Below are 26,938 nucleotides of genomic sequence, written 5' to 3' on the forward strand. Positions count from 1 at the left end.
TTGTATCATTTTTTTCTAAACTAAAAGTTTGCGCGAGAGACACTTCCAAAGTGGTAAAATGTGTAACTTCTAAAATAAGAGAAAGTTTAACTAAAAAAAATATGATGTACATTACCATGCAAACTTCCACCCAAAATTGGTTTGAACGAGATCTAGTAAGTAGTTTTTTTTAATACGTCATAAATCGTAAACCGAAATTTACATTTCATTCAAAAGTTACGACCAACTACATGAACTTTTATATTATGTGCTGCTACGGACGTGCGTGTCCGACCAACCAATGAATATAACCAATTTCGCTTTACAACCAAAATCTATTTATTGACTAAATGCATCATTTATCTACTTTAACTTAAAGAATATTACTATACATTATTATATGGAAGGTATAGAAATGTAGATGTTGAGTTGGTTTTGTGGGGTTTTTCTCACTGAAATCAACGTTAGTGCTGAGATATACTTATGGAAATATTTTTAATTCGTTGTTTATGAAACATTATGTATAACAATCATTGTTCTCATTTACGGTAGAATATCTTCATGTGTTCACGTCTCCAATGGTTCAAAGATTGTGTGTAATACCAGACTAACGCACATTTTTATACCTATTACGACATGAGTATTTTTCGTGTAACTTCAAATGTTCGACAAGAGTTGAAAGGTTAAAGGTAAGGCAGCTAATATTTGGTGGGGTCTCGTGAAGACGCTCGGCTACCACCCGTGTTACATTACTCTGGCCCGCGAGTAGCGACGGTCGCGAGGTCTAGCTCTGCCAGTGTGAAGTGACTTGGTTCGGTGCCGTGAGACTAGTGCGTGTGTGGTACCATGTGGGTCAGCGCGGTGGTGGCGCTCGCCTGCCTCGGTGAGTGGGAGCTTTTGTTGTCGTGTCTCAATCTCTACGACGGACCACGCGTATTATTAATTCATCATGGTCATATCAATAAAACATACATCGGTTAATAGAGAAATATATTTTTTACGTGTAAATACAAATACACACGTGTACCTGGAATCATGATGAACTCATCTAATTTACTTTAAGCCGATGGAATATTTAAACAAGACTTACTTCTGCTAAGATGAGAGTTCGAAGCCCGAGTGTTCATGCTCGAAGGCTTGGCTTGTAGTCATTGTCGATATATCATTTAATTATCCTTTGTATTGTTTGCATTATCAAACTTACTCTATTCAACTCTGCTAGGCTGGCCCGGGTGCCGTTTGTCTTTATATAAACTTTTACATAAACTCTGTAAATGAATATTATAATTACTTACTTCAAATTATTATATTGTAAGTCATTCTGAAAAGAATGACTGTAGTGGTGTCGAGCATTGTGCGCCTAATTGACTCATAATACATAATATGTTCTCTAGCGGGTAAATTGCTAATAAACGGAGATGAGTAAGTATTTATTGATACAAATGCCACGGGTCAGACGATAGGCAGATTGGATTTTGAAATATGGTTATCTCATAAAGCGTAGACAAAGTAATCACACACGGTCGCAATCTAAAAACTAAAAACTACATGCGATGAGTAACTCGTAGATTAATCCCGTAGGTACGAACATAGTTTTGTTAATAAATATAAGTGTGATGATAAGAAAACCGATTTCAGAAACGAATTGCCTCTTGCCGTAACGAAGTACTACCTCAGAACAAGGTTGAGAGCTTTTGAAATCTAAAAACTAATAACATTTATGGCACACATTTAAATTGTTAATTGTTTAAAATGCCTTAACGTCAGACATTGATTTATTTGAATATACATTTTTTTTAATTGTTCACAAGAAACATACAGGGCCACATAAGACAGCCATTAAGCCCAATATGAGGCAATACTGGGAATTAAGATGGTGACCCTCTGTGCTAGCAGTGACACTGGCGGTATCGGATGAGTGAATGGTACCTACCGAAATGGGCTTTGTGCAAGCCACTAAACAAAAGTTCATCATAATTGATATATTTAGCTTAAACGATTGGATTTTTGAAAAATAAATATGGTTAGCGCACAAATCAATTGCGAGGAAGGGTGGCAAGTATGTTTGCAGCATGTTTCCGTGACGCATACAGCGCATACAACGTGTCTCGAACGACGCAGTCGGGCTGATATCATATTTTTCCTTTCTTACTCGTTTGCTCCTAGCGTATTAAATTCTAAAAAAAGCAGTCCTTAATGTAGCGCATGAAAATGATTGATTGAAATTGAATTGAAGTGTACTTTAACCTTAATACCATAATTTATGACACAAGGCTGAAACGATATTTACGAAAAAATAACGTTCTAATTATAAATAACAAACATATTAAGCTATAGACATCACAACCTCGGGCATTAAATTCTTAGCGGTTATCAGAACGGGCTCTTGAGGTAAGTGGTCGAGCCTCATCGAAGGAAGGTCAAGAGCGTCGCGCTGTGACGGATGTTGCGTTCCACGTAAATAGTAGCCTACCCTTGAAGGAGATTCCAAGGACGCTGATGACATCGCAGTAATATATTCTAATATATTACTGCGCTGTTTAAAGTTTCTGGTCATAATAAGGGTTTGATTTAAATTTTCGACTTCTGAACAACATAGTTAATACGTGTAATGAGAAATTCATTCAGGAGATATCCCGACTTACACTTACAAAGCGTTTGTAGTTTATTAAATCATTCATAATTATGTTGATATATTTTAGATAGGAATTTTATATTAATTTTACTGTTAAATATTGATAGTAAATTGATTTTATTATCACGGCTTAGCGGGATTGCGGAAACTAATACGCAAATTTATATGTACCATTAAAATATACAGTACTAGCGGTTACCCGCGGCTTTGCCCGCGTAGAATATGAATATATTTACAAATTAACTTAAAATGTTACGTTAAGGTACCTCTTTGTATACCACGTTGGTGTGTATTTCAGTCCATAGGGTAGAATATCCAGAAACGCTTAAATGCGAATCAACTCATTTTTAATCGGTAGCCCAAAAATAAAATTTCGACCTTCTAACTTCAAAATGACAGACTTCCAGTCTAACCTGAATACGAAATTTTAACATCTATTTTGCTCTTTAGGCCTTAAATATCAAGAAACAATTAAATACTTTCACTCATTAGGAAATACAAACCGCTATGTTCCTGCGTTTTAAAACTGTAATATCTTCGAAAATATTATTATTATTATTCATTTGAATTACATGCTGTAAAGGGCCGTATTGATCTATATTGAATGCACCATTTATTTAAGGTACTTAATTGGATAAGGATTAATGCTATATTGCTTAAAATCGCTTCGAAAATAAGCCATTATTTCTCGTAAAAAGGAAACGATAAAAATGTTTATTGTGACTTTTTTGTAGACATTTTTGAGGTGTACAATTTTGTAGTACATTATTTTCATCTATCTAGTAGGGTTCAGTCAGCGTTTACAATGTAAGCGCAAAAAATGTATAAATTTACGACATCACATTAGAAACTTTTAAAATTATCAGTGTTACTTAACTATATTGTCTATGTATTAAATACAAAAACCTTCCTCTCGAATCACTCTCTATCTATAAAAACCGCATCAAAATCCGTTGCGTAGTTTTAAAGATTTAAGCATACAAAGGGACAGAGAAAGCGACTTTGTTTAATACTATGTAAAGATGACGTTATTCGTTGAAAATTGTTTAATAATATATAATTACATCATCGTATAAAACTAGATATTACATTACTATAAGTATTTATAACGGGATATTTACCATGTGTTTCATTTTTATTTGCTGGAGCTCGATATTTTCGTTTTAAATACTTATAGTAATAAAAATAACCATGTTAATTTAAAATCTTATATAGATATTTCATATTGTCTAGCTATTTTGTTTCCCTCACAAAATACAGGAAAACGGTGAGTGGAGTTAGACTAGTAGGAATACTGATAACATGCCTACATAAGCATGTACAATTTGCCTACATATATGATATACGTATACGATATCAACAGCACATATTTCTGTATTAAACAACAAAAATATTTCTGTATTAATATTTTGTTGATTTATTGTGATCGAACTGGATTTATTATATAGAACAATCCAGTTAAAAACAATAATTATAAGCTTTTAGATTGGAAATATTATGTCACAGGTGCAGCGATTGCCGGCCCTACTGAACTAAATTCAGGCACGAATTTGAATCCAGTAGAGTTCGCAGATACAGCAGATCAGGTGGAATTACGAGAAAAGCGAACTCCCGGACGAAGTTGGGTGCAAGTTCTGACCGGTAATTATTTCATTTTAATATAAAATTAATCTTTCTCGTCCAATTATTTTATAAAAAGTTTGATTTAACAAATAAGATATCACTCTCAGCGTACGACAGCGATGAAGACGACGATGAGGATGATAAACCTCGACGAAAACATGGACATGCAGCGGACCGGCCTCTATACCTTCCACTTGAACTACCTATAGGTAAACATTTCTATGCATTACCGTGACTCGATGAAAGAGTAGTATTAGTAGCAAACATTAATTAAATTGATATTTGCATTAACGTCCTGCAAGGCATTGGGGGCGCCAGAAAGGGCGGCTTATGTCCTTTCTTTACGAGTGTAAAATGATATGTTCCAAAATCATTTCCAAATCCAGGTACCCGGACTTACATTTTAGCATTCAAACTTAGGTACTCTGGGTTCCTCCTCTAAAACTTTATTAATGACGATACCAAATTGTTGTCAAGTGAATTCACTTCACAGCATTAGTCTAAATATATTGTTGTCGGAAGGCGGATCGAGATCACGTGGACGCATTCTACCACTACTGGTCTTGCCGTTCTCGGCCGGAGCGCCTCACCGCACTTCACATCGCAAAGGTCATTATTAAAAGCCAAAGTTGGTAACCTGTATGTTTGTTTGTAATAAAGTAAGTTACTAATTAGACTATAATTATCAAAATCTATTTAACAACCTTGCGGTATCTTTTCTTGTGTGCTAACAATATGAGGTTCACAGGCTATGGGTATTTGATTAACGAAAAATCTTACAGTCGTAGAAAGCTCCTTTTTTATAATATTTTACTGATTTATTATACAGTAGTTACTTTAGTTTTTCCTAATTAACTATGAGTACATCTAAACATTTCAAATATCTTCAATTTTACTTCATTTATGACTTTAACACATCAACAGCACCAAAGTTATACTTCTTATATCGACGACGTTAATAAACAATAAATTGCTTTCCATATTTGTTCGTGTTTAACTCTTCTCTAATCAATCATTAGCGAGGTACACTGACGGTATCTTGTGTTATACAGTTACAGAGTATGACGACCGACCGGCCCAAGACAACGAGAATTATTACGAAGAATCACCGACTCAAAGACCACGGAGACCGACTTCTAGACCTCCAATAAGACGGCCAGTCGATAGAGATCATCAGTCTGAGAAACCTGATAAGATATGTAGCGGTTCCGCCGATGCCACATCGCCGCCTCCGAGAAAACCTTCTAAAACACGATCCAAGAAGCCTCAATACCCATCTTACATTCGTGTCGATCAACTCGATCAAACGGCAGCCAAACCTTCATTCGAAAAAACAGGTTTGTTTACACATATATGAATGCTTGTTTGTTAGCTATCGTAATGTCACGATCAGAACTTATTGGTTGTGATAGCACACCACAGTGGATAGATAGTACGATACGATAATGAGTCTATTGTATTGCGCTATTGAAGGCTTGCCTGCGTTGGAGAAACTTTTGTTTCTCTATTCCATACACGGTGCAACTTACCAGTTTACAATTACCATTTTTTAAACATCTGTATTAACATTTGTTCTTTCAGCATCTTCTAAGGATTTAGTTGAAAAGTTTCGTGCCCAAGCTCCGGAATCTCCTGGATCACCGCCTGCTCTCTTCTCCGAGTACGATGGTAGCGAGCGTGTGCCGCAAACTGATAATACCGATGAAGTACAAGTGGTGGCGCCTTCACATTCCGTGACAAATAATTCTACGAGTAGGAATTCCTTTCAAACACAACAGAATTACTACACAACTTCGTTTGGAACGGGTGTTCGGAGCCGAGAACCAACGCGCCCACACTTCAACCGCTCGCTCGTGCTGCAAGGCCAGCTCACCGTGCCGCGAGCTGATTTCACCGAAACTTACACGTCTTGGTAGGTTACAAGTAGTTTGCGTCGGCGCCTTAATTAGAGACTTCATAACTATCTGTTTTTGATTTACGTCTGTTTGTATTTGTTGATGAACACTATGTTTTCGCTGCTGAAACTGACGTCTATAAAAGTTGTGTATGCGTTAAATGTTTTGTAGGTACGATGCCAAGAGCGGATCGGCGCGAGTTAATTTCTATGGCGGGTCTACTTCCACTTACCGCACCGTAATGCCCGATGGAAGCGTCCAGCGTCTAGAAGTACTCATACGATACTATTATATACTAAAGACGTATGAATTATAACGAACAAGTCATTTATTGTGATTTATGACTTACTTTTTAGATGCGCGTCGATCGTTCAGGCGAAGGTCAGGTGCGCCGCTGCGGTAAGGCCGTGTCCCAGCAGAGCACGCAGGTCGACCGCGCGCCTCCCGCCTTGCCTGACTTAGAGCTGTTTACTTTTGCTGGTAAGAAATTCGATCATTGGCCTATCGTAGCTGCTTTTATGACATCAAATCAGAACTAGGTTGGATTTTTATTCTAAGTCCATTAATTCGTACATCTACATTATATTATACTTAAATTCCTATTTATTAATTACCATAAAAACTACGCCAAGAAAGATCAACTTAGCAACATACGGCTAAGAGAAATCACAGTCTCAGTTGTTTACTGGAACTGGTGGTAGTTTATGCTTTGAGTTTCAACGAGGAAGTGTTGTTTCGATATGTAACAAAGATTAATTAGATTTTAAACACACCGTAGGCTACGAGCAGACGGAGGCCGGCCGAGCGGAGCGCTGGCGCCTCACGGAGACGACGCGCGCGGGCGAGCGCGGCGGCGCGCGCGGCGAGGCGCTCACTCTGCGCCACGAGCTGCTGCTGCTGCGCGCGCAGGACGACTCCGCGCGCCCGCTGCGGTACTCACGCCTTATTTACCATCTTATTTGTGTCAACGGCGGCGTCTATCAGCTTATTTGTTCCGTAACGGGGCGCGATAACATATTTTTGTTCAGTTTTTTGGGGTCGCGCGTAATGCAAGGATACGTATCAGGAGTGGATATTGTGTTTCAGGTACACCGTGAACATCGACAGCTCGGTGTTGGGCGTTGACTGCGACGGTTACCAACATCTATACCTGGATGCACGCGAGTTCGACCCGGACAGCGTCTTTTTCACGCCGAATATAGGTAAGTTTTACTCAATAGCTATTTTTCGTTCGTATTAATCTAAGGACCAAAAAAAATAATATTAATTCTAATATATTATATTTTCTAATTTATTTATTTGGTTCGAAGAGTTCGACGAGAACCCGTGGTCGGTGGTGTAAGGATGATTTACATTAGTCGTGTCTCGTCTTAATGAAATAATATTGTTCTATTTTGCAGACGAGTTATGTGATTTCGTTCAGACTCTGAACGCTTCGTCGGCAGAGCATTTGGCGCGTCTCGAACCTTTACTTGAGTTCACACTTCCTCACCGCGATCTTCGATACGACGAGGCCTTACAGCGGTAAGAATATAAGTGAATTAAAAAAACAAAAAGAGAGTTTGTTATTTATATTTTGTCGGGGAACCAAAACAATCGATTAAGAACTTTTTGAACCTAATGCACTTGTACATGGTTACACTAATGGTTGGGCAGCTGGCGAACAAATCCAAATATAAATGTTGGTATTTCATATTGGAAGTGATTAAACTTTAATTCGAATCGAATTAAATCTACTCAGACAATGAAGGTACTAATTACAAAAAGTTACATCGCTGAAATTTACAAAAATGGGTCCTAACTAATTTTGTTTATAGTGGGACTTTGACTAAATAAAATGAATCCCCTTTTTATTGGTTCGAGGTGCTATTGATTATTTCTCAGCCAGTTTAGTGCAAGCCGTTCTTAATGCATCAAGTAAAAGATTGGAACAAGATAATCTCATTTTTCGGTATTTTTTAGTCTACTAATAATTAATTAAATCAAATGTATTATCAAGTAAACTTTTCAAAAATGCTCGATTACTTCAATAAAATATCGTAAATAATGTAAATGAAAACGTACGTAGGCATAGGTTTCGGTACATCGTTTGGTTTTAAGCAATATTACTTTCAGCGATAAATACTTATTGTCTAATTAATTGGAAATACTGATTACAGGTTTAAAACGGAGTACAACCGACAATATGCAGATAATACAGAAGAGGCGGTTCGGAAAAATCTCCTGATGCAGCATCTCCGATTCATACGCTCGGGCAACCGGGAGGGAGCGACCTTCGAGTTGGCGCCCAACTACCTCGCGGACCGCCTCGACGACGAGCTGGCGGAGCTGCGCGGACTGCAGCTGTCCCCCGAGAACACGCGCGCGGAGACGTTCCCGCACACGAGGGACTCCTTGAAGAAGGAGGAGCCCAACCTGCCCGACAGGTTCGACTGGCGGCCGCGCGGAGCCGTCTCGCCGGTCAGATGTACGTCACATTTACTTTCAATTATTTTCTACGACGAAAATTACTTTGATTTTTTAAATATAAAACTGATATAATATAATGACATCGTTCGTTTACGTAGTGAGAGTTGAGATCCTTACGGTTCGTATTTCATTCGTAGACCAAGGCTCGTGCGCGTCGTGCTGGGCGTTCGCGGTGGCGGGCGCGGTGGAGGGCGCGCTGTTCGTGCGCACGCGCCGCCTCGTGCCGCTCTCGGAGAAGTGTCTCGTCGACTGCGCTCATCCGTAACTATTCCTCACTAAAATTAACAATGCCAGCAGAGCATAATTCTATCAAAAGTCTAACGTGAAAATCACATTACAAACGTGTTTACGTCACAGTGCAATTTTGCCCAATGAAACTTCATATGAAAAAGTCATCTAAAAATAATGGTGTAGTTATAAAAATCTAACTATCAACAAGAATCAAGTGTAAGTCGATGTTTGCATCAGGCCCGCTAAAAATGTATGTATATTAATTTCCTTACTAATAATTGAATGATATTTTCCCTCGTTACTAAAGGTTCGGTGGGAACGGCTGCAAAGGGACGTGGCCGAGTCACGCTTATGATTACGTTCAGAACCGCGGACTGCCGGCTCTTGAGGAATATCCAGAGTACAAGGACAAGGTATTCATTTCATTCGTAGATACGGTACAACAACAACGAGACTTTTGTTTCTTGAATGACATTAAATCGACATAATTAATGAGCGATTACAATTTATTGCAAGTAAACCATCGGATGAGTCGGATACAATTAAATGAACTAAAAAGTTCTTCGATTGGTCACTGGTCTACTTAATTTTCTGCAATTGTTACCACAACCACTGAATGTGTAATAAATAATAACTGTCTGCATCGCAGGTGGACACATGCCAGGAGAAGAGCGTCCGTCCCGTCACACGCATCAGCGCTCACGTCAACGTCACCGCCAACAGCGTGACTGCTCTTAAGGTGTGTTTCAGGAAACGTATTTCAAAACTTTTATTTTTAAATGATGTAAATGTGAAGGTATTTTTATTGTATAGTCCTATAGATTATGGCGCCGTAAAAAATTACCCCTTCCTTACACCACCAGCGCGCCCCTCCTAAGTATTGTTGCTTGGCGGTGGAATATATGATGAGAGTGTGGTTCTTACTGTCAACAGTTCAATATCGGCTCTATTGTTTTTATGAACTTAGAATGACATCTATAATAATAGCTAAATTATATCAATGGAGGGAGTCCTCCAGTTTCTGAGACTCGGTCCACTAATTAGGGTTTGGTTTTTGCTTACTACAATCAATAGAGCTTAAATTTGTACACACCTTCGAAATTATTTTAAATACAATTTAGTAAGTACACAAAAAATTTTTAAAGGAATTTTAATAAATTGATAGCTTATGGCTTTTCGACCAGTCTATGCTCATAGTGTGATTCAAAGTAGTGTCGTCAACATGTATTATAGTTGAACTGTTTTATCGACAGGTTGCTATTCGACAACACGCGCCGTCAGTCGTCATCGTCGACGCTAAAGCTAAAAGTTTTGTCTTCTACAAGAAAGGCGTTTTGTACGACGATAGATGGTCAGTATACAATTTAATAATTACTGTATTGTGCCTCATTGTAACGCCGAGCGTGTGAAGAATCAATGTACCCGTCTCTTATGTCGTTACACCATGTCCTAATTTATTGAAATCCCATAGTACGTTCATAGAATGCGGTCGACCTTATACAATAAAATATATATGAATACTACAATTACTACTCTATGGTTTTAAAAATAAAGTTGTGGCAAATTTAACGTCTGCATGTGGTTACATGTAGCGCGAAGACACCCAAGAAGCTGAACCACGCGGTGCTAGCGGTAGGATGGGGCCAGCGTAAGGGCGAGCCGCACTTCATACTGAAGAATTCCTGGTCGGAGGCGTGGGGCGAGCGCGGATACGTGCGCGTCCAAGCGCGCGCCAACACGTGCGGCGTGCTCGCGCGGCCCTCGTACCCGCGCATCCAGGGCGACGACATCGTGCGCGACCCGCAGGGCTCCGTCCGCGTCCGCCCGCGCGAGACCGACGACTACGAGGACGCGCCCCGCGCCCGCGGCGCTCGGGCCGGCGCGCCGGACGCGGACTACGACGACCAGGACTAGGGACGGCGTCTCGGCGGTTGTGTAACGTGTCGGGTGTGTGTGTGTGTGTGTGTGTGTGACCTGAGTTTCATAATAATGAAATTTCTAAGCAAATGTACACGTTTGACGGGTTTATGCTAGTTGCAAATCGAGATCGGCCCTAAGTCTTAAACTACGAGTGTTTATGTTTATATCGCTTGTAATGTTTGATTCTGCTTACAAACTATTTACATACATGATTACATTCATATGTTAATAGCTATAAATATTACATAATACGTATACTGTATATATAGGGAATTATTATGATTATTATATTTGTTGTGATGTCATTGGATGTTTTGATTTGTGTGACTATTGTTAACCGATTAAAAAAACAAAGTTTAAATATTTCACGCATTTTTATTTAATCTATATCTGTAGTCCTGACTGACTGATTAAAATTATTCATGCAGAAATAATATATATATATATATATATATATATATATATATACAGGCCAATAACGGCCTAATAATTAAATTGTTTTAAAGATATTGTGGCGTGTAAATGATCTAATTTAGATCTAACAAGATCCAAAAGAACTTTATAATTCATTTTTTGAATTAATACTAATAGTATTTAATAAAATATTTAAAATGAAATCATTTTATAATAATTCAAAATTAAAGTTTAGTGACGGGGCCACTATTGGTATATATAAAAGTAGAAATAAATTATACGACCTATACGAAATAAAGCAGTGGAATCAAAACGTAGCCTTTCTATGTAGAATACGTCAATAGATATTCCAATTTTTTTAAAACAATATGCATTTATGCTAAGTATTTATACATAAAGAACAAAATCTTAAATTCCGATGATAGAATAAAGGCCACATGGGATGTTATTGGAAGTGTTTGTGGAAAACCTAATAAGGAAAAGATACCAATCAAATTGAACACAGGTAGTAGATACACAAATTCTGAATTAGAAGTCACAAATTTATTTGAAATATTTTTGAATACCATACCTAATTAAATAACATGTCATATAAAATGTGTAGTTTTTACCCTACCTAATGTTAGAAAGCAAAATTATAATTGGATTCCAAACTTCAGTGGAGTCCTCATTTATCGTCGCTGACAGAAACACTCAGCTTCGCAGCATACTCGGTTAGTTTTAAAAGTTAGACAACTAACTGATAGTGACACCGTTCGTCTAGTATATTTTGGTTATTTTCACAGTATTATGTCATATGGCATATTACTGTGGGGTAATGCTGCAGATATTGACTCTGTTTTTATTTTACAAAAGAGTGCAATCCGGTCTATGTATAATCTTGGAGCTAGAGATTCCCTTCGGGTGGTTTTTACCAAAGTAGTAATACTCACTGTTGCGTCACAATTATATTATGTATATTCATAGCATTGATCACTTTGATAAAATCAGTGATAATCATTGTATGTGCACAAGAAGTAAGGATAAGCTTAGAACGCCAAGTTTCCGACTCCGACACCTCTCGGTAGAATCTACATTCCGAACCGGTGGTAGCTTCACTAAATACAGTTTGTTAAATGACGTTTCAAGAGTGCTTGTCTAAAAGCCTACTTGAATAAAGTATATTTTGATTTTGATTTTATAGCATTATGAAAGAAAAGGAATACGGGTACTTTAGTCGAGAACACGCTTGTGTATCTGTGCCATTAGCTAATCTCTATCGGTCAGGAGACAACGAATGACACTTCTTTGAGTGATGTCACAAGATATATTTACAAACATAAAAAGAAACTTTGGAATTTTTTAATTTATTTTGTTATTGTTTTCGATTACGTAATTGGCTTCGCTCTATAACAAGAACTGAAATACCTTATAGTTATTATATTTATTTATAATAACACTACAGTTTTATTATAATATAGCGGATGTGGCATACTACTAGACCAAAAACAACATACCAATAAATTCAGGGTCAACATCGTTAAGTTGTTTCTGCTTTTCCTGCTATTGGAATAAGTAAAAGGATTGGATTTGTCTCATTCTCAAAGAAGACCAGCATTATAGCGTAGCAGACGCGCCGTGTAGGTATTCTGAATGTAGAACATTTCGGATATATAATCATAAATACTCATTCGGTGTAATACCTCGGCCTATTGCCTCCGCTGGTGACAGGAGGAAAAACTAGACTTTTGACAGATGAATATACGACTCGCCTAGTGTATTTTAGTTATTTCCACAGTATAATGTCTTATGGCATCCTACTCTGGGGTAATGCAGCTCATATTAATACCATTTTTGTATTGCAGAAGAGGGCTATTTGTGCAATCTATAACCTGGGCCCAGATGATTCGTTAAGATGAGAATATAAAGAAATTAAAATAATGACTGTCGCTTCTCAATTTGTTTTTGAAAATGTTATGTATGTACCCAAAAACATAATTGTTTTTTCCAGAAATTGAGACGTACATTCTATTAATACTATCAACAAGAATAAACTTGTTACTCCAAATACCCGATTACACAGGGTTAGTAACTCTTTTTTGAGGCTCATTGCCTCATATGTTTTGCAACAGGATCTCAGAAAACGTTAAAAAATATTCAATTAAATAATTTAAAAGTATCGTTAAAGAGCGTTTGTATGTAAAAGGAGATTTCAACACTAACTTTGACTTTTCATTTGATTGCACACCTTGGGAATGAGATGATCGCTTCCAGGCTGTTTCAAATAACGAAAATGATATGTTTATTATTATTGTACACGAAAACATGAAATCTACACTTGTGAATATGAAATAAAAAATATATATATATCCCGCTGAGTTTCTTTCACCGGTTCTTCTGGGGTCCGAGGTGTTAATTGCCGAACCGGTGGTAGACTTTTGACTATCAATAACCAAGTGTAATCACTTCCATATTGAATAAAGGTTTTTCACTTTGAGTAAGCGAGGAGCGGGTAGTAATTGCGCGGGTGGGTTCGTCCTGTTCGCAGTTATTTTAAACGCTTATATTTTATAAACTTCATTTATTATTTAATTACATTGTTTAACTAAAAAATACAATTCTCCTTTCATTCCAAAATTTTTATTAATTATGTAATAGAAGATAATCCGAAACGACACGACGAGCGAACAGTCGCGTAGTTGCGAGTATTGATACGATACGTACGTTCGAGAGCTTTCGTGTATTATATACGAAAGTTGATATACAAAAGTTTTATAACCCTACATTGTTACCCCTTTTGCTGACCAAAGCTGCCAATTCATCACCTTTCCTCCAGAACCGACAGTAGCCCGCTCCTCAGAGTCAGTCCTACTCCAACCTCCGATTCCGACGGTCGCGTTCAATAATTAATATTGTTGTTTTTTCTATTTCGAGGACTCAACCCTCAACCCCTACTATTTTTTAGTTTAGTTTTGTGAACACTATTTTTTTAAAAAGGCTCCAAGTCCGTACCGTATAACAGAACGAACAAACAATATTTCCTGCCATTGCTGTCACGTGTAATAATAATAATAACCAATAAGTGATTTTATTTGAGTTCCTGGTTTCTCTAGAAGTGGCTCAGAAAAGATATACCATTAGTAGGTGCGTCTGTGAGATATATTGGTACACCAAAATCATAATGTGGACTACGGCGAATAGATCCGCCGCTTCTAAACCTGTTAGATGTTATTCAAAAAAGATAAATTCCCCCAGTCGAGCAGTAATAAACTTTTTACCTACATACCTATCGACTTGTTTCTTCGTAATATATTCTGATTTAGCGTCGCAGCTATAAAGTTTAATTATAATAAATGTTTCTCTTTTATCGTCGTCTCGTCTTTTTTCGACGATTTATTTGTTTTTCCTTCGAACAGACTTCTCAAAATCGCCTACTCACCCAGTAACAGACGTAAATGTCATAAGGCACGGGCCATCCTAACGTATAATTACATCGGGTTCACGAGCCGGCGCCGCTAGTAGCGATGCGCACGCGCAGCTGCAACATGTCCCTCGTGAACGCTTCCACGGGCGCGGCCCGGCTCCCTGTGACGCTGCTGCTCTTGTCTTGTGGTGAGGATCAGTCCTTAACTTTGTATTAAGATATTTCAAAGTCTAATATTTATTTATTTCAGCGACGAGATAATCTACGTTCATGACGCTGATATATATAACAAATTTCAAAGTATTGTTTCGAAATCTCTATTAAATAATATTTTTTTAATATTTTTGTCTCCATTATATGACATATTTGTGGCTTAAGAATTTATTTTTCTCATAAAGAACATACAATGTACACTTAAATGAGATATTTTACATAATAATTTAACCGACAATTTAGTACAGTAGTAACGACTTATACAATTCAAGAGTAATTAATCTAAGTATTTTTACAATAAGATAATATTTTTTTCTTAAAAATCGTAAAGGATTTTTCATTGAAAATTTCATTAGGTATGCTATTGTGTAGTTTTATGTAATTAATCTGATTTTGATTATCGGTACGTAGATTAAATTATCATAGTTTAGCAATAGGGCGTTAAATTTTATAATTTATGGGTAATAGCGTACATATTATATACTAAAATGAACTAACCACAATATCAATTAAAATTAAATCGCCATGTTGCACTAAACATATTATTTATATAAATTAATTTAAAACATACAATTATAAGTGATTGATATGAATGCTTAGACCAGAGTTTATTAAACAACGCGTTGTGGTGAAATTTGTGAATAGATAACGACAGACGAGTTAGTTTCACGAGTCAAATAAGTAATATTGAACGGAAGACATAAGATTTGTAAACTTAAAGCTTAATAAGCGCAACCTAAAATATCACAATTTATAAAGAATCAAACTTACAACTAAATCAATAACAACGTGAGTCTATAATTACATTTTTTTTTAACTTTTTCATTGAAAATGTCTTTCCGTCTCCTTTTGTAAAATAATATTTAATATTTGAAATGTTTAGAATTACAAAAAGGGATTATTAGTTTGTATTTGAATATAAGATATGATAAATATATCCAGTAACATTAACATAAACGCGTGGGCATTTGATTAGCATTCGTTATGTTTATTACTTTTTCCGGACGCGAAGACATCGCAGAATCCGATAGCTCGACCTAGAGTGAATCAACTTGTGAACCGAATCGAACAAACAATAATAACAAGACGGGAACTTACAGACGATAGAATATAATTCATAACTTGTAAGCGAGCAAAACTTAAATAAACTGAATAAATACATAAATATTTATTTAATTAATTAAGTTTATTGATAAAAGCACCTCGGGAATGAATCGATCGCATTAGACACTAGCATTTTCTTTATAGTATTGAAAGTTGTAAAAACATAGTTCTTTCCTCACCGGGCCCGTTCTACACAGGTATTTTCGATTACCGCTTTGTACTTTAAATTTCAATAGTAATAATAACAATTTACTGTCAAAAATCTTTTTGCCTTTAGTTAAGCTTTTGCTGTGAACAAATGAATTGATACATTAATTGACACGACGATTCTACTCGAATAACGTATATTTGGTTTTTATTTTTAGGTTTATTTTCAAGAATAAAAATTGAAACGATTTTCCTATAAATAGAAAATTAGCTCCGAAACCCGTTTGGATAGCGAGTGTGCTCGTGTGGCCGCGAAGTGACATTCGATAAACGTTTAGGCAGATGATGTTTTGGATCATTTGCATATCTATTCAGATCTATGAATATGGTTTATATTCGCAAACTTGTTCTCAGCGAGAGGACAGAGTCAAGGCCAAGAGAGACTAGAGCTCAATTCTCAGCTCATATTCAAAAATAATAAAATGTTACGTAAATATTCGCATCAAAGTCGTTAAAATTAAAATACGATATCGAGGTAGGTATTTATATCAGTATTATTATTGAGAAATGATATATATTATAAATGAGGAATGATTTATATTAGACATTTAAAGAAATGTATGCAGATTAAAAAATAATGAGTGGTTTAGATTTTTTATAGAATAAATTATGTCAGGATATTTTAAGAATAAATTATATTACCTTATTATATTTTAAGGTTATAAGACAATAAAAGATTATAATATATGAAACACAAATATTTATTTAACCATTATAATAGCTGTAGTAATCGTAATATTGTATCAATTAGTATTTACATTAGCGCCGATTACCTCAATACTAACTTTGTATCTTGATAATTGATTCACAATTCATATTTTCATATATCATCAATAATTTAACAAGCAATAACAATTATACTTTATTACGAAATTTTATCATACCTTAAATGTTAACACCTTGCCGCTCCAGGAAAGAGCAAAGAGTAAACTCGTTCTGTGCCGAGCTCTTATCACCTATATAAGCCTCACTACAAATCACATCACAACAGAAAATCAAAGTACCCTCTTATTTAGTATCAATGTTATCAATACAATTCAAAAATAACTTAAATTCGGTTATTATTATTACAGAACTTATTAAATCATACAGTACATAATGTAAGCCTTGTTTGTAATCGTCTAATTATTTATTTATTTATTACTAAATCTGTCACGTGCACAAATCATGCGTGCGAAGGCTGCAACGACGCTGCTGCATTTCTCTGTGTAATTGCAATTCCGTTTTACTTGTCGTCGGTTGACAATGACAATAAATGTAATAATGTGTGAACATAATGAATATAATAAAGCATGAACATTATTATCGATAGAAGTTTATCGAATTAATTTTGATTGAGAGCTCTTATCCAGCTCGAGTGCCCTCGACAACAGACCTGTCGCTGGAGTGACTGACTCATCCGCTACTCTACGTGTAAATGAGATACTCGAGTGCCCATTACTGCTGGAGCCTCAAGCGTTAGGCTTTAAGATGGATGAAGATGACTAAATGTGCTTTATTTATCGTCGTTTCACTAAGTTTCGTATTTAATACGTCAGCCGTAATGTCATTAATGGTCTATTAAGTCGAATTTAAATGCATGTTCACGTTTGTACGAAAGCTAACGCCAATTTATAAAATAATAGGCTTACAAGCACATTCGGATGTTTAAATACGATGATTTGTTCTCAACGAGTGAGCTAATAGGTAAAAATATTGTGTGCTAGTCAGTAATCGACTTTATATAATTTAGGTAAAGGTTTTTATATATTAAAGAGAAACACCATTTTGTTTGTAAATTCTTGTCTCAGATTTTTTGCATAATTTTTTTTTTTTTTATCGCAGGTGTATAAATACTTCTAAAGTCAAAGATGTTACGCCGTGCTATAATGTCAACAGTTTCGACTTAGATATATCAAACAATATAAAGTTATAAAAATATTTATTATACTAAACAAAAATGTACCTTCTAGGATTTCTAGTCGTCACAGCTCAAGCAGGATCAGATCAGTCAGACGAATCGGGGTTTTTCGTACGGGATGGTAGTAGTCGAGTCGCGCGCTCTGCAAGTCAGCGTTTCTTGCAGGTGATATCAGGTATGAAACATGTTGCTGCAAATTTAACAAAGACTTAACATTATTACTATTTGATTTGATGAGATCAATAAACAAATAGTAAAGATAAAATATTCAAACTATAAGCTGTATTTAAAAATATAGCTGATGTAAACGCAATAACATTTCGCCATTTTGTTGTGTGGAAAAAAGGATAAATAAATAATATTTTATTATTATTCAATCGAACCGGCACATTCATCCGGTTCATCTGCCACCAAACAGCGTGGCCTTGACTTTGAAAGAGAAAAGTTTAAGACACGTTTCGGCCAACTTTTGCATTTGCATATAACATTAAATAATACTGTCGTTTTGGTTTAAGGCTACGATGACGACTATGATTGGCTGCAGTCTCTCTTGTACCCAGGTATGATTATTTATTTTGATGATGAGTATGTGTTGTGTTGTCGGGAGTGGATAGATCCAGTGGCGTCTGCTAGATTTCTTGGCCTAACTGTGGTGTGCCAAATAAGACTGTTTCAGTTACTTTCATTGTATAATGTCTTACGGTATTATGCTTCGGGGTAATGCAGCCGCTACCCATGTTTATCCACAAAATTATAGAAATAAAGATATTAATAGTTGCTGCTCAGTATATTATATTCTTTGATGTTGCGTATGTATCGAAAAATATAAATAATTTTCTGAGAAAACGTATTCCTCATATTATCGATGCGAGGCACCGGGTGTGCCTCGCATCGATGATATTCTTTTGTCGGTTCTTCTTAGGTCCCGGTATTTTCTTTTCCGAACCGGTGGTTTTTAATTTAACAATAAATAAATAATTGCAATGCTTCTATATTGAATATAAGATTTTGTTTTGATTTATAGAACGCAGCAACAGGCTCCGAGCGACCAGTTTGCCGTTGCTAGTCCTACCCGTCGAGGTGCCTCTGCGACGCGGTATATAGTTTGATTTAGTTTTATTTATTTGAGTAGTTAAGGATTAATTAATTTTTTTGATCACATATTAATTAGCGTTGAACTGGTTCTTTATATTTAGTAGATTTATAACAGTTTCTATTTAACAAAAATATATAGTAATGCTCAAATGTAATAAATATTTTCGTTTTTTTTATTGACTTTCAAATCAGACGAAACCTTAATTAAAAATATAGAGTATAAGTTATTTTATCAAGACGCTGTAACTACCCTTTTATTTTGATACAATCTTTTTTTACAAAAATGTGATTACAGAAAGCAACAGTAGGCTGACCCAACGACGTATAAATTACGATTATGAAGAAGATGAGGAAAGTACTTGGCCAGTTAATCGTGGAGACCGGCGGCAGAATAAACGGCGGCCTTCCTACATACGAGAAGACCAACCATCAGATGATGAATTCCCAGAATATCAATATAAGAAGCACCCACAGCGACCTGTTCTCAGAGACCAACCATCAGATGATGAATTCCCAGAATATCAATACAAGAAGCGCCCACAGCGACCTGTTCTCAGAGACCAACCATTAGATGATGAATTTCCAGAATTTCAATACAAGAAGCGCCCACAGCGACCTGTTCTCAGAGACCAAACATCAGATGATGAATTCCCAGAATATCAATACAAGAAGCGCCCACAGCGACCTGTTCTCAGAGACCCGAGCATCCCCGCTTACTCTTATTCACCTGAACCCCACGCTAACCCAAATATTGTCTCCAGTGGTACGAATTTTATTTTAATCGTATATACTTTCTAAGCGACCTTAGCGACAAACGGCTGCAATTAATAAAGAAAATTAATTCGATATAAATATGCACGCAGTAATAATGTAGCTTTCGAGCAGTGAAGATATTTTTTGAGTTGCATCATTAATTTCCGCGATTCCCCCGGACATACAAACAAACAAATCTTACCTCTTTGTAATATTAGTATAGGTTGAGTAATTAAGCATTCATATACTCGCGAAGCAAAGATTGATATTAATTTGCTTCAGCTCCCTTGATGTTTTAAATGTCTTATTATTTAACAGTTCCGTCATCGCAACTTGTGGAGAAATTCCGTGCTCAGACTCCTAAAGCGTTCGGTATGCCGGCTATCGTGCAATCTGAATTCGATATCAGTGAACGCATAATTTTACCTGACGATGAAGATGACGGAGAGCTGGAAGAGACACACAAGGGGACTACTGGTGTAAGAAATACACGAGCTATATTCACCACTAACAGGGCAAAACCCGAAGAAATCACCCCATCGCGTCCTAGTTTTTCTAAGCCCATGAAACTTCGCGCCGTGCTGAGCGTGCCTCGCGCTGACTACTCCGAGTCTTATACGGCTTGGTGAGTGCTTGTTTAATATACATAATGCATGTTTAAGTAGAATATTTTCATGTTTTTTGCGTCAGACCTTCATCATTTATGAACCGAATTGAAAAAATATTTTTTTTTGTTTGGGATACTTTCTGTTTCTTTCCACTGAAATTTGAAAAAATGTATATATATAAATTCGGTATTTTTTTTCTAAAGTTTTCTATTATGTTGTAAGCCGATGTTTTACTAGTGATAGAGATTTGTCATTGCCTTGTCTACGTGAATACCTCGCACTCACCAAATATATATTTCGTTGGCATGTTCTGGTTTGAAAGGTGGGTAAGTTGTTGTAATAGACCTTAAATAACCTTCGAAGTGTCAATGGTGCAATGGTCTACGAGCTTTCAAGCGATTTAATCGGTCCTAACGATCCTGATCTATTGATTTAATATCGTCCATACTCTTAGTACAAACTTTAGGCTTTATTTCAGGGGTAAATAGTATTATTAGTAATTGCTTAAAATGGGGCATTTCTACTATTCTTCAGAAGGACGACGATGATGAACGACGACGATAATTAAAGTTTTTGTTCCTGTTTTCGGAGCACAACTGTAGATAAAAAGGCCTTCACTTCCAGGTGGGATCCTGTCAAAGGTGATTCTCGCATTCATTTTCAAGATGGATCCACAGTGACGTTTCGGAAAATGCTACCTGATGGATTAGTTAAAAAAGTAGAGGTAGGATATTTGACTTTACCACGTTTTCAGAGTTGTTCGCGAACTAATAATTATTAATTATAATTAATAAAACGTACAAATTATATTTGTATTCGTTTTTACAACTTAAATATTGTATGGAACTGTAGTTAGTCATTATTTAATAAACATTAACAGACTGTCTGACAAATGTGCCACCCGGTGAGAAGTGGTCGCCGCTGCACATTTGGCGCATTATTAAAATGTTGTTTACAGATGCACGTAGACCGTTCTGGAGAGCGTGTGGTTAGCTGCGGTGTGGCCACCACTGTCGCCTCAGCCGCTGATCGCGCGAACCCGGCTCTGCCAGATATGCAACTTTTTACTTTCTCTGGTAAAGCTATTATATTCGTATTTAGATCTATAACTTTGTATAATTCCAATTTTTGTATAATCAAATGTAGTAAAAAAAATATTAATAAAATGGACATATTAAACAAGATTATATTAAAGGTGAGAAAGCGTGGACTTAGCATTTATTGATTTATATAAATTTTATTGTACGTTTACTGATACATTTTGTAATTAAAATCGTGGAAAAGAGTAACTAGTTTCTAAGCAGTTTCTCGCCGGTTCTTCTCGGTAGAATTTACTTTCCTAACCGGTGGTATCTTTACATTTAATTCAACTCTGTGACATGACGATTCAAGAGTCCTTTATGAGCCTACTTGAATAAAGAAAATTTAGATTTTGAATCTACATCGGCTTACATCGAAAGTTATAGCGACACAATCATAATTATTTCAAGAAAGTTTTAGTGTTTTCTACAAAAGTTGTCTGTTGTCACGTAATTACTATTTCACGGAATAGGCTATGAGCGCACCGAGAATGGTTTGGTGGAGCGGTGGCAGCACACGGCGTCCGGTCGTGGTGACGCCAGTGGAGAGACGGTCACTACGCGACACGAGCTGTTCCTGACTCGTACCGAGCAAGACTTTGTACGACCTATACGGTAAATATATAAATTTTACTGGACGACTGACTCATCCCGTGACCACTGCACTTAGTTTTCACCAACTTTAACGTCTACAACGCCTTCACTTGAACCGTCCTTGAGAATGTCACCATTTGACATTCATAACAATTGAAAGAAATGCTTTAATTTGACGTTTTGTTTTCACCCAACGACTACGTCGTAAGCGATAGTCGTCCTCGCCGCCCTCACCGTACACTCCGAACACATCTAGCTCGAGGTTCCGCACTTGTTTTCAGTTTAGTGGGACAGCTTAACTTCATTAGGTCGACGTTTCTAATTCACTGACATTTGACATTGACATTTCAATGACATTTCCTTACAGGTACCGTGTGTCGGTCAACAGTACTGTGCTGGGACCGGATTGTGATACTTACGAGCACTTTTACTATGATGCACGCACTCACAACCGTAAACCTCAGTTTTTTGAAGCAGATATAAGTATGTATCAAAACCATCTTACTCGAGTAAAGATAAATGTATACATATTTAATAATTACTCGCTACGCAAAGTGACTTGACGCTTTTCCATAAAAATACTAGTAAGCTTAAAATGTAACACTGTGTAAGTATTCCTCTGATCAGCAAACCCTTCCGTTTGGAGTATTTTTCATCAAATACAAGACAACACAATCTTCAAATTCATGCTTGCCTCGAGATCATCGTCACTGGCTTTTGTACAGTAACAGTAGTAAGAATTCCCAGATAAACGTAACGCAACTACGATAGAACAATTTTAAATGAATTTAAGGACTCATTAGATCGCGAGATGTTTCAAGGTGTGGTGTAATCTAGAATATAATATCTGTTGGCCTTATTCCTAGATGAATTTTGCGATGAAGTGCAGCAGTTGAACGCTTCGTCGCCGGACGACATCGCGAGACTTGAGCCGCTGCGAGAATTTACAATGCCGGGACGCGACCCCCGTTACGATGCGGTCTTAGAGAAGTAATCACTTATACACGCCGTCCAAGGAACAGTTCACCACATAATGTGAATTATGAAAGCTTTGGCTTTTGAATTTTCCCATAAAACTATTATTTCTCCGTAATGCGTAATGAATTATTTATTTTGTGATCTTACTGAATACAGTATTGATTGTTTTAACATCTACCTAATAAAAAAAAAATATTTCTTTACTAACATACTCAGTAAATTAAATGGTGGAAAAGAGTAACTATTGTCTTTCTTGCCGGTTCTTCTCGGTAGAATCTTTTTCCGAACCGGTAATAGCTTTAAATATAATTAAACACTTTAACAAGAAAATTCAAAAGCGCATTTACGAGCCTATTGGAATAAGTAATAAGTATTTTGATAATTATTTTTGATTTTTGAATCAACAAACAACGTATTTTTGACTCTCATTTGACTTATCTACTCTTATTTATTAAATAAGGTTTGTTTAACGAAGAAAGAAAGTAATATTAATTCAAACTCGTACATAAAGTATTATTATACATATTGTATTCTCTGAAATATGTCGACAGGTTCAAGAAAAATTATGCACGTAAGTTCGCCAACGACGTCGAGGGCGCAGTGCGAAAGAATATTCTGATGCAGAGTTCAAGGCTCATATCGTCCGCTAACCGCGCCGGTGCGACCGTACAGTTCGGTCTGAACTTCCTCGCTGATCGCCTCGACGTAGAGATGAGCGACATGACGGGAGTGGCGCGGGGAGGGGAGCGCGAGAGCGCAGAGAAGTTCCCGCACGTGCGCTCTTCGGTAGCGGCGCAAGAGCGGCGCCTGCCGGAGAAGTTTGACTGGCGAGCGCTGGGCGGCGTATCTCATGTGCGATGTTAGTATCTCCAAATGCGTATAGTGCTTTTCATACTGAACATGAAAATGAGCTTCTATACGTGGTTTAAACGGTACAGTCCAGGGCACCACGTGCTCGTCGTGCTGGGCGGTGGCGGTGGCGGGCGCGGTGGAGGGCGCACTGTTCCGTCGCACAAGGCGCCTCGTGCCGCTTTCCGAACAGAATCTCGTGGACTGCGCGGGCCCGTGAGTGTTTTACTCTCAAAGATAAATATTTACTGTTATCAGATTTTTCGACTCTCTCGAACTCCTTTGTCTTTATTCCCTTTCGAGTACCTATCGCATTATAATTATATAAACGCGAGTTCACCGGTCTTCCTAGAGCATACGAATATTATTATGCTGTTCAAAGAATTCAGTAGCGAGTGCTATTCTCTAAATCAAATCTAAACATCAAACCATCCCTTGGGCGGACTCATTTAAATATCATTTTTAGATTTGGCGGAAGAGGCTGCAAGGGTACATGGCCGAGCTACGCATACGACTACATCCAACATCGAGGTTTGCCAGCCCTGGAGGAGTACACGCCGTACAAGGGAGAGGTTGTAACACTTAACTTATTGTTAGGGTTGTTTACACAATAAAAATGTAGTAAATATGAAATAAAAATAAAAGTACTATTTCATCGTGTCGATAAACAGTAAAACTCATTTTTAGAATTAAATTGTATTTAAATATGAAATAATATTGTTCTCCGTCACAGGTGCAGCAGTGCAACACGGATATCGCTCAGCCCGTCACGCGCATCAGTGCACACGTCAATGTCACCAAATACAGTGTTCCGGCGTTACAGGTTCATTGTTATGATTTGCCGTTTATTTATTAATGTTTTATACATTATTCAAAATGTTGAGTCTGTACGTACTCGGGTAGGGTCAGTGGTCCTCTTTTCAGATTATACTTAGATAGATATACTTGTTACAAATAAATGAGTTGTTCAATAAAGATCACTAAAGATCTGCTGTAGGTCTCACATATTTCAATAGGATCTAGTCTTTTTTTTATATCGCTGGCCGGGGGAAACCGGTAAATGTACCGGTTTTGAAATGAGGGGTTTGTGGTACTAACTTGCACCGACAGTGCCGGGATACAAAATAACCAGCGGCACCCAGCGTCTTTTCGGGGGTAACTTGCTTATACTGTCGTGTCCTCAAATGTAGGTGTGTATGTTTTCGGGATACGGTCTTCGACGGTAGCATCGCTGATCGTGGATCTTTGAGCCCAGTTGGACAAAGTGCGGCCTGAAGCTCAATCCGTCCTCCAGTATCAGGTCCAGATACCTCATCTGGGCGATGATTATTACATTCATATACACGCCCCTCGAGGAAGACCATGACGTGGTTCGTGGAAATAAGTAGAATAAGACATATAGTTCATTGGTTTCACAACAATTATCTACATTTAAATAACAAAATGTATTTAAGTCACTACAAATAACGTACGATTTATAAAAATTAATGTATTTAAGATAAGGAAGCATTAGACATTATTGACACAACATAATTTATTGGTTTAACTTTAAGTAGTAAACTGCAATTGGCCCCTCATATTAGTAAGTTGACTAGTAGACTCAGTTCTGCGGCATTCGCGGCAAAATTTGTTAGAATGTCAATCGATGTGAATAAAATATTCACAGTATAATGTCTCACGCCATTTTACTTTGGGAGTTATGCAGTCGATATAAATATGATTTGCGTCCTACAGAAAAAGGGCAATCGCGCAAATTTAAGGAAATAAAAGTAAAGACTGTCGCTTCTTAATACATACTTTTTATTGTAATGTATGTTCGTAAAAATATAAATGAATTTTCTAGAAACTGTGCACGCACAATACAAGAAACAAACATAATTTTGTCACTTCAGTTATTCGAACACAGCGTTTGTAATCGATATGTGGCATTGTACTCGTCTATGGTTTTACAACAGGACGCCAGTAAACTTTCTAAATCTTTTAATTGTACGGTTAAAAAGAACCGTCAACGAACTTTTGTGTGGTTCTTATACTATATAAGATTAATTCTTATAAAAACCACACAAAAGTTCGTTGACGGTTTTCGGACACACTTTTCCAACAAAAAAAAAATCCCGTCTGAGGTGTTTCTTTCCGAACCGTTGGTAGAATTATGACGATCAATAAGAAAGTGTAAGCCTATGTTGAATAAATATATTTTAATATGAACAACATTCCACAGGTGGCCATTAAGGAGTACGGCCCGGCCGTGGTCATCGTAGACTCGTCAGCGAAGAGTTTCCAATTTTATAAGAAAGGAGTTTTATATGATGATCGTTGGTTAGTATAACGAGCGGTAGACATTTACAATTAGTAATTTGCTCGTACACAAACAGGCTAATGTACTTTTGAGCGAGTGAAATAGTGAATTGGATTCTATACAATTTGATATGCAATTCCAATAATACATTTTTTTTCTTTCATTTGTGTTTCTTTAAAATCTTCTTTACAATTTCAGTTCAAAGAAAAGTTCAAAACATGCAGTCTTAGCGGTGGGCTGGGGCCAGAAGAAAGGCGAGCCTTACTTTATTTTGAAGAACTCTTGGTCAGAGGCGTGGGGCGAGGGCGGGTACGTGCGTGTGCAGGCGCGTGCGAACACGTGCGGCGTTCTCACTCACCCCTCTTATCCACGTCTCACGGACGACGACGTATTGTTGGAAAAAAAGAACTCTTAAATAAATAAATGATTCTAAAATCAAATATTTGTCTTTATTTACTACAGCTTTATAGTAGCCGCCGCCAACTAATACTAACGAGTCGCTTCGATACAAGCTGAACAAAGATTCTTGAAAATCAAAATATAGGTACTTTATTCATGTACGCTTACGAACACTCTCAGAGTTTAAGTTGACCGTTTTGGAATGTAGATTCCAAAGCGGAAGACCGGCAAGAAACTACTGAGTTTCTACTTACTCTTTTATTTGTCTATCTACAAATAAAGGTAGATGTA

At 37.0% G+C, this 26,938-nt stretch overlaps 2 protein-coding genes across 4 annotated transcripts; both read left to right on the forward strand.

The window, feature by feature from the left end:
• The first annotated feature begins 721 nt into the window (after nucleotides 1-721).
• LOC125073582 lies at nucleotides 722-11,089 on the forward strand. 3 transcript variants are annotated; one of them, XM_047684456.1, is made up of 19 exons: nucleotides 722-862; nucleotides 4,121-4,255; nucleotides 4,345-4,446; nucleotides 4,760-4,846; nucleotides 5,296-5,574; nucleotides 5,819-6,149; nucleotides 6,304-6,403; nucleotides 6,489-6,612; nucleotides 6,911-7,064; nucleotides 7,219-7,334; nucleotides 7,533-7,656; nucleotides 8,292-8,599; nucleotides 8,739-8,862; nucleotides 9,140-9,245; nucleotides 9,482-9,571; nucleotides 10,086-10,183; nucleotides 10,425-10,513; nucleotides 10,592-10,747; nucleotides 10,794-11,088. In XM_047684456.1, the coding sequence occupies exons 1-18, from the start codon at nucleotides 826-828 to the stop codon at nucleotides 10,744-10,746; spliced, it is 2,559 nt and encodes an 852-aa protein (XP_047540412.1). In that variant the 5' UTR covers nucleotides 722-825; the 3' UTR covers nucleotide 10,747; nucleotides 10,794-11,088. The 3 variants fall into 3 exon arrangements, with proteins under 3 accessions (XP_047540412.1, XP_047540411.1, XP_047540413.1); XM_047684455.1 differs by having other exon boundaries at nucleotides 10,425-10,747; nucleotides 10,794-11,089; XM_047684457.1 differs by lacking the exon at nucleotides 4,760-4,846 and having other exon boundaries at nucleotides 10,425-10,747; nucleotides 10,794-11,089.
• A 3,521-nt stretch (nucleotides 11,090-14,610) lies between these two features.
• On the forward strand, nucleotides 14,611-26,682 carry LOC125073326. The gene is made up of 18 exons (XM_047684111.1): nucleotides 14,611-14,757; nucleotides 18,046-18,168; nucleotides 18,509-18,553; nucleotides 19,018-19,089; nucleotides 19,384-19,516; nucleotides 19,724-19,851; nucleotides 20,160-20,466; nucleotides 21,074-21,173; nucleotides 21,408-21,525; nucleotides 22,002-22,143; nucleotides 22,490-22,605; nucleotides 22,989-23,112; nucleotides 23,652-23,959; nucleotides 24,039-24,165; nucleotides 24,416-24,521; nucleotides 24,683-24,772; nucleotides 26,171-26,268; nucleotides 26,447-26,682. Exons 1-18 carry the CDS (start codon nucleotides 14,670-14,672, stop codon nucleotides 26,661-26,663), a joined length of 2,442 nt encoding a protein of 813 aa, XP_047540067.1. The 5' UTR covers nucleotides 14,611-14,669; the 3' UTR covers nucleotides 26,664-26,682.
• Nucleotides 26,683-26,938: the final 256 nt, after the last annotated feature.

The sequence above is a fragment of the Vanessa atalanta genome, chromosome 24 (assembly GCF_905147765.1).
Source record: "Vanessa atalanta chromosome 24, ilVanAtal1.2, whole genome shotgun sequence".
NCBI lineage: Eukaryota > Metazoa > Arthropoda > Insecta > Lepidoptera > Nymphalidae > Vanessa > Vanessa atalanta.

Coding starts and splice junctions, on each gene's coding strand:
- LOC125073582 (XM_047684455.1), top strand. CDS start 826: ATGTGGGTCAGCGCGGTGGTGGCGCTCGCCTGCCTCG. Junction 8,863..9,139: donor CTCGTCGACTGCGCTCATCC/GTAACTATTCCT, acceptor TCGTTACTAAAG/GTTCGGTGGGAACGGCTGCA. Junction 9,572..10,085: donor ACAGCGTGACTGCTCTTAAG/GTGTGTTTCAGG, acceptor TTTTATCGACAG/GTTGCTATTCGACAACACGC.
- LOC125073326 (XM_047684111.1), top strand. CDS start 14,670: ATGCGCACGCGCAGCTGCAACATGTCCCTCGTGAACGCTTCCACGGGC. Junction 18,169..18,508: donor TTTCTTGCAGGTGATATCAG/GTATGAAACATG, acceptor TTTTGGTTTAAG/GCTACGATGACGACTATGAT. Junction 19,852..20,159: donor CCCAAATATTGTCTCCAGTG/GTACGAATTTTA, acceptor ATTATTTAACAG/TTCCGTCATCGCAACTTGTG.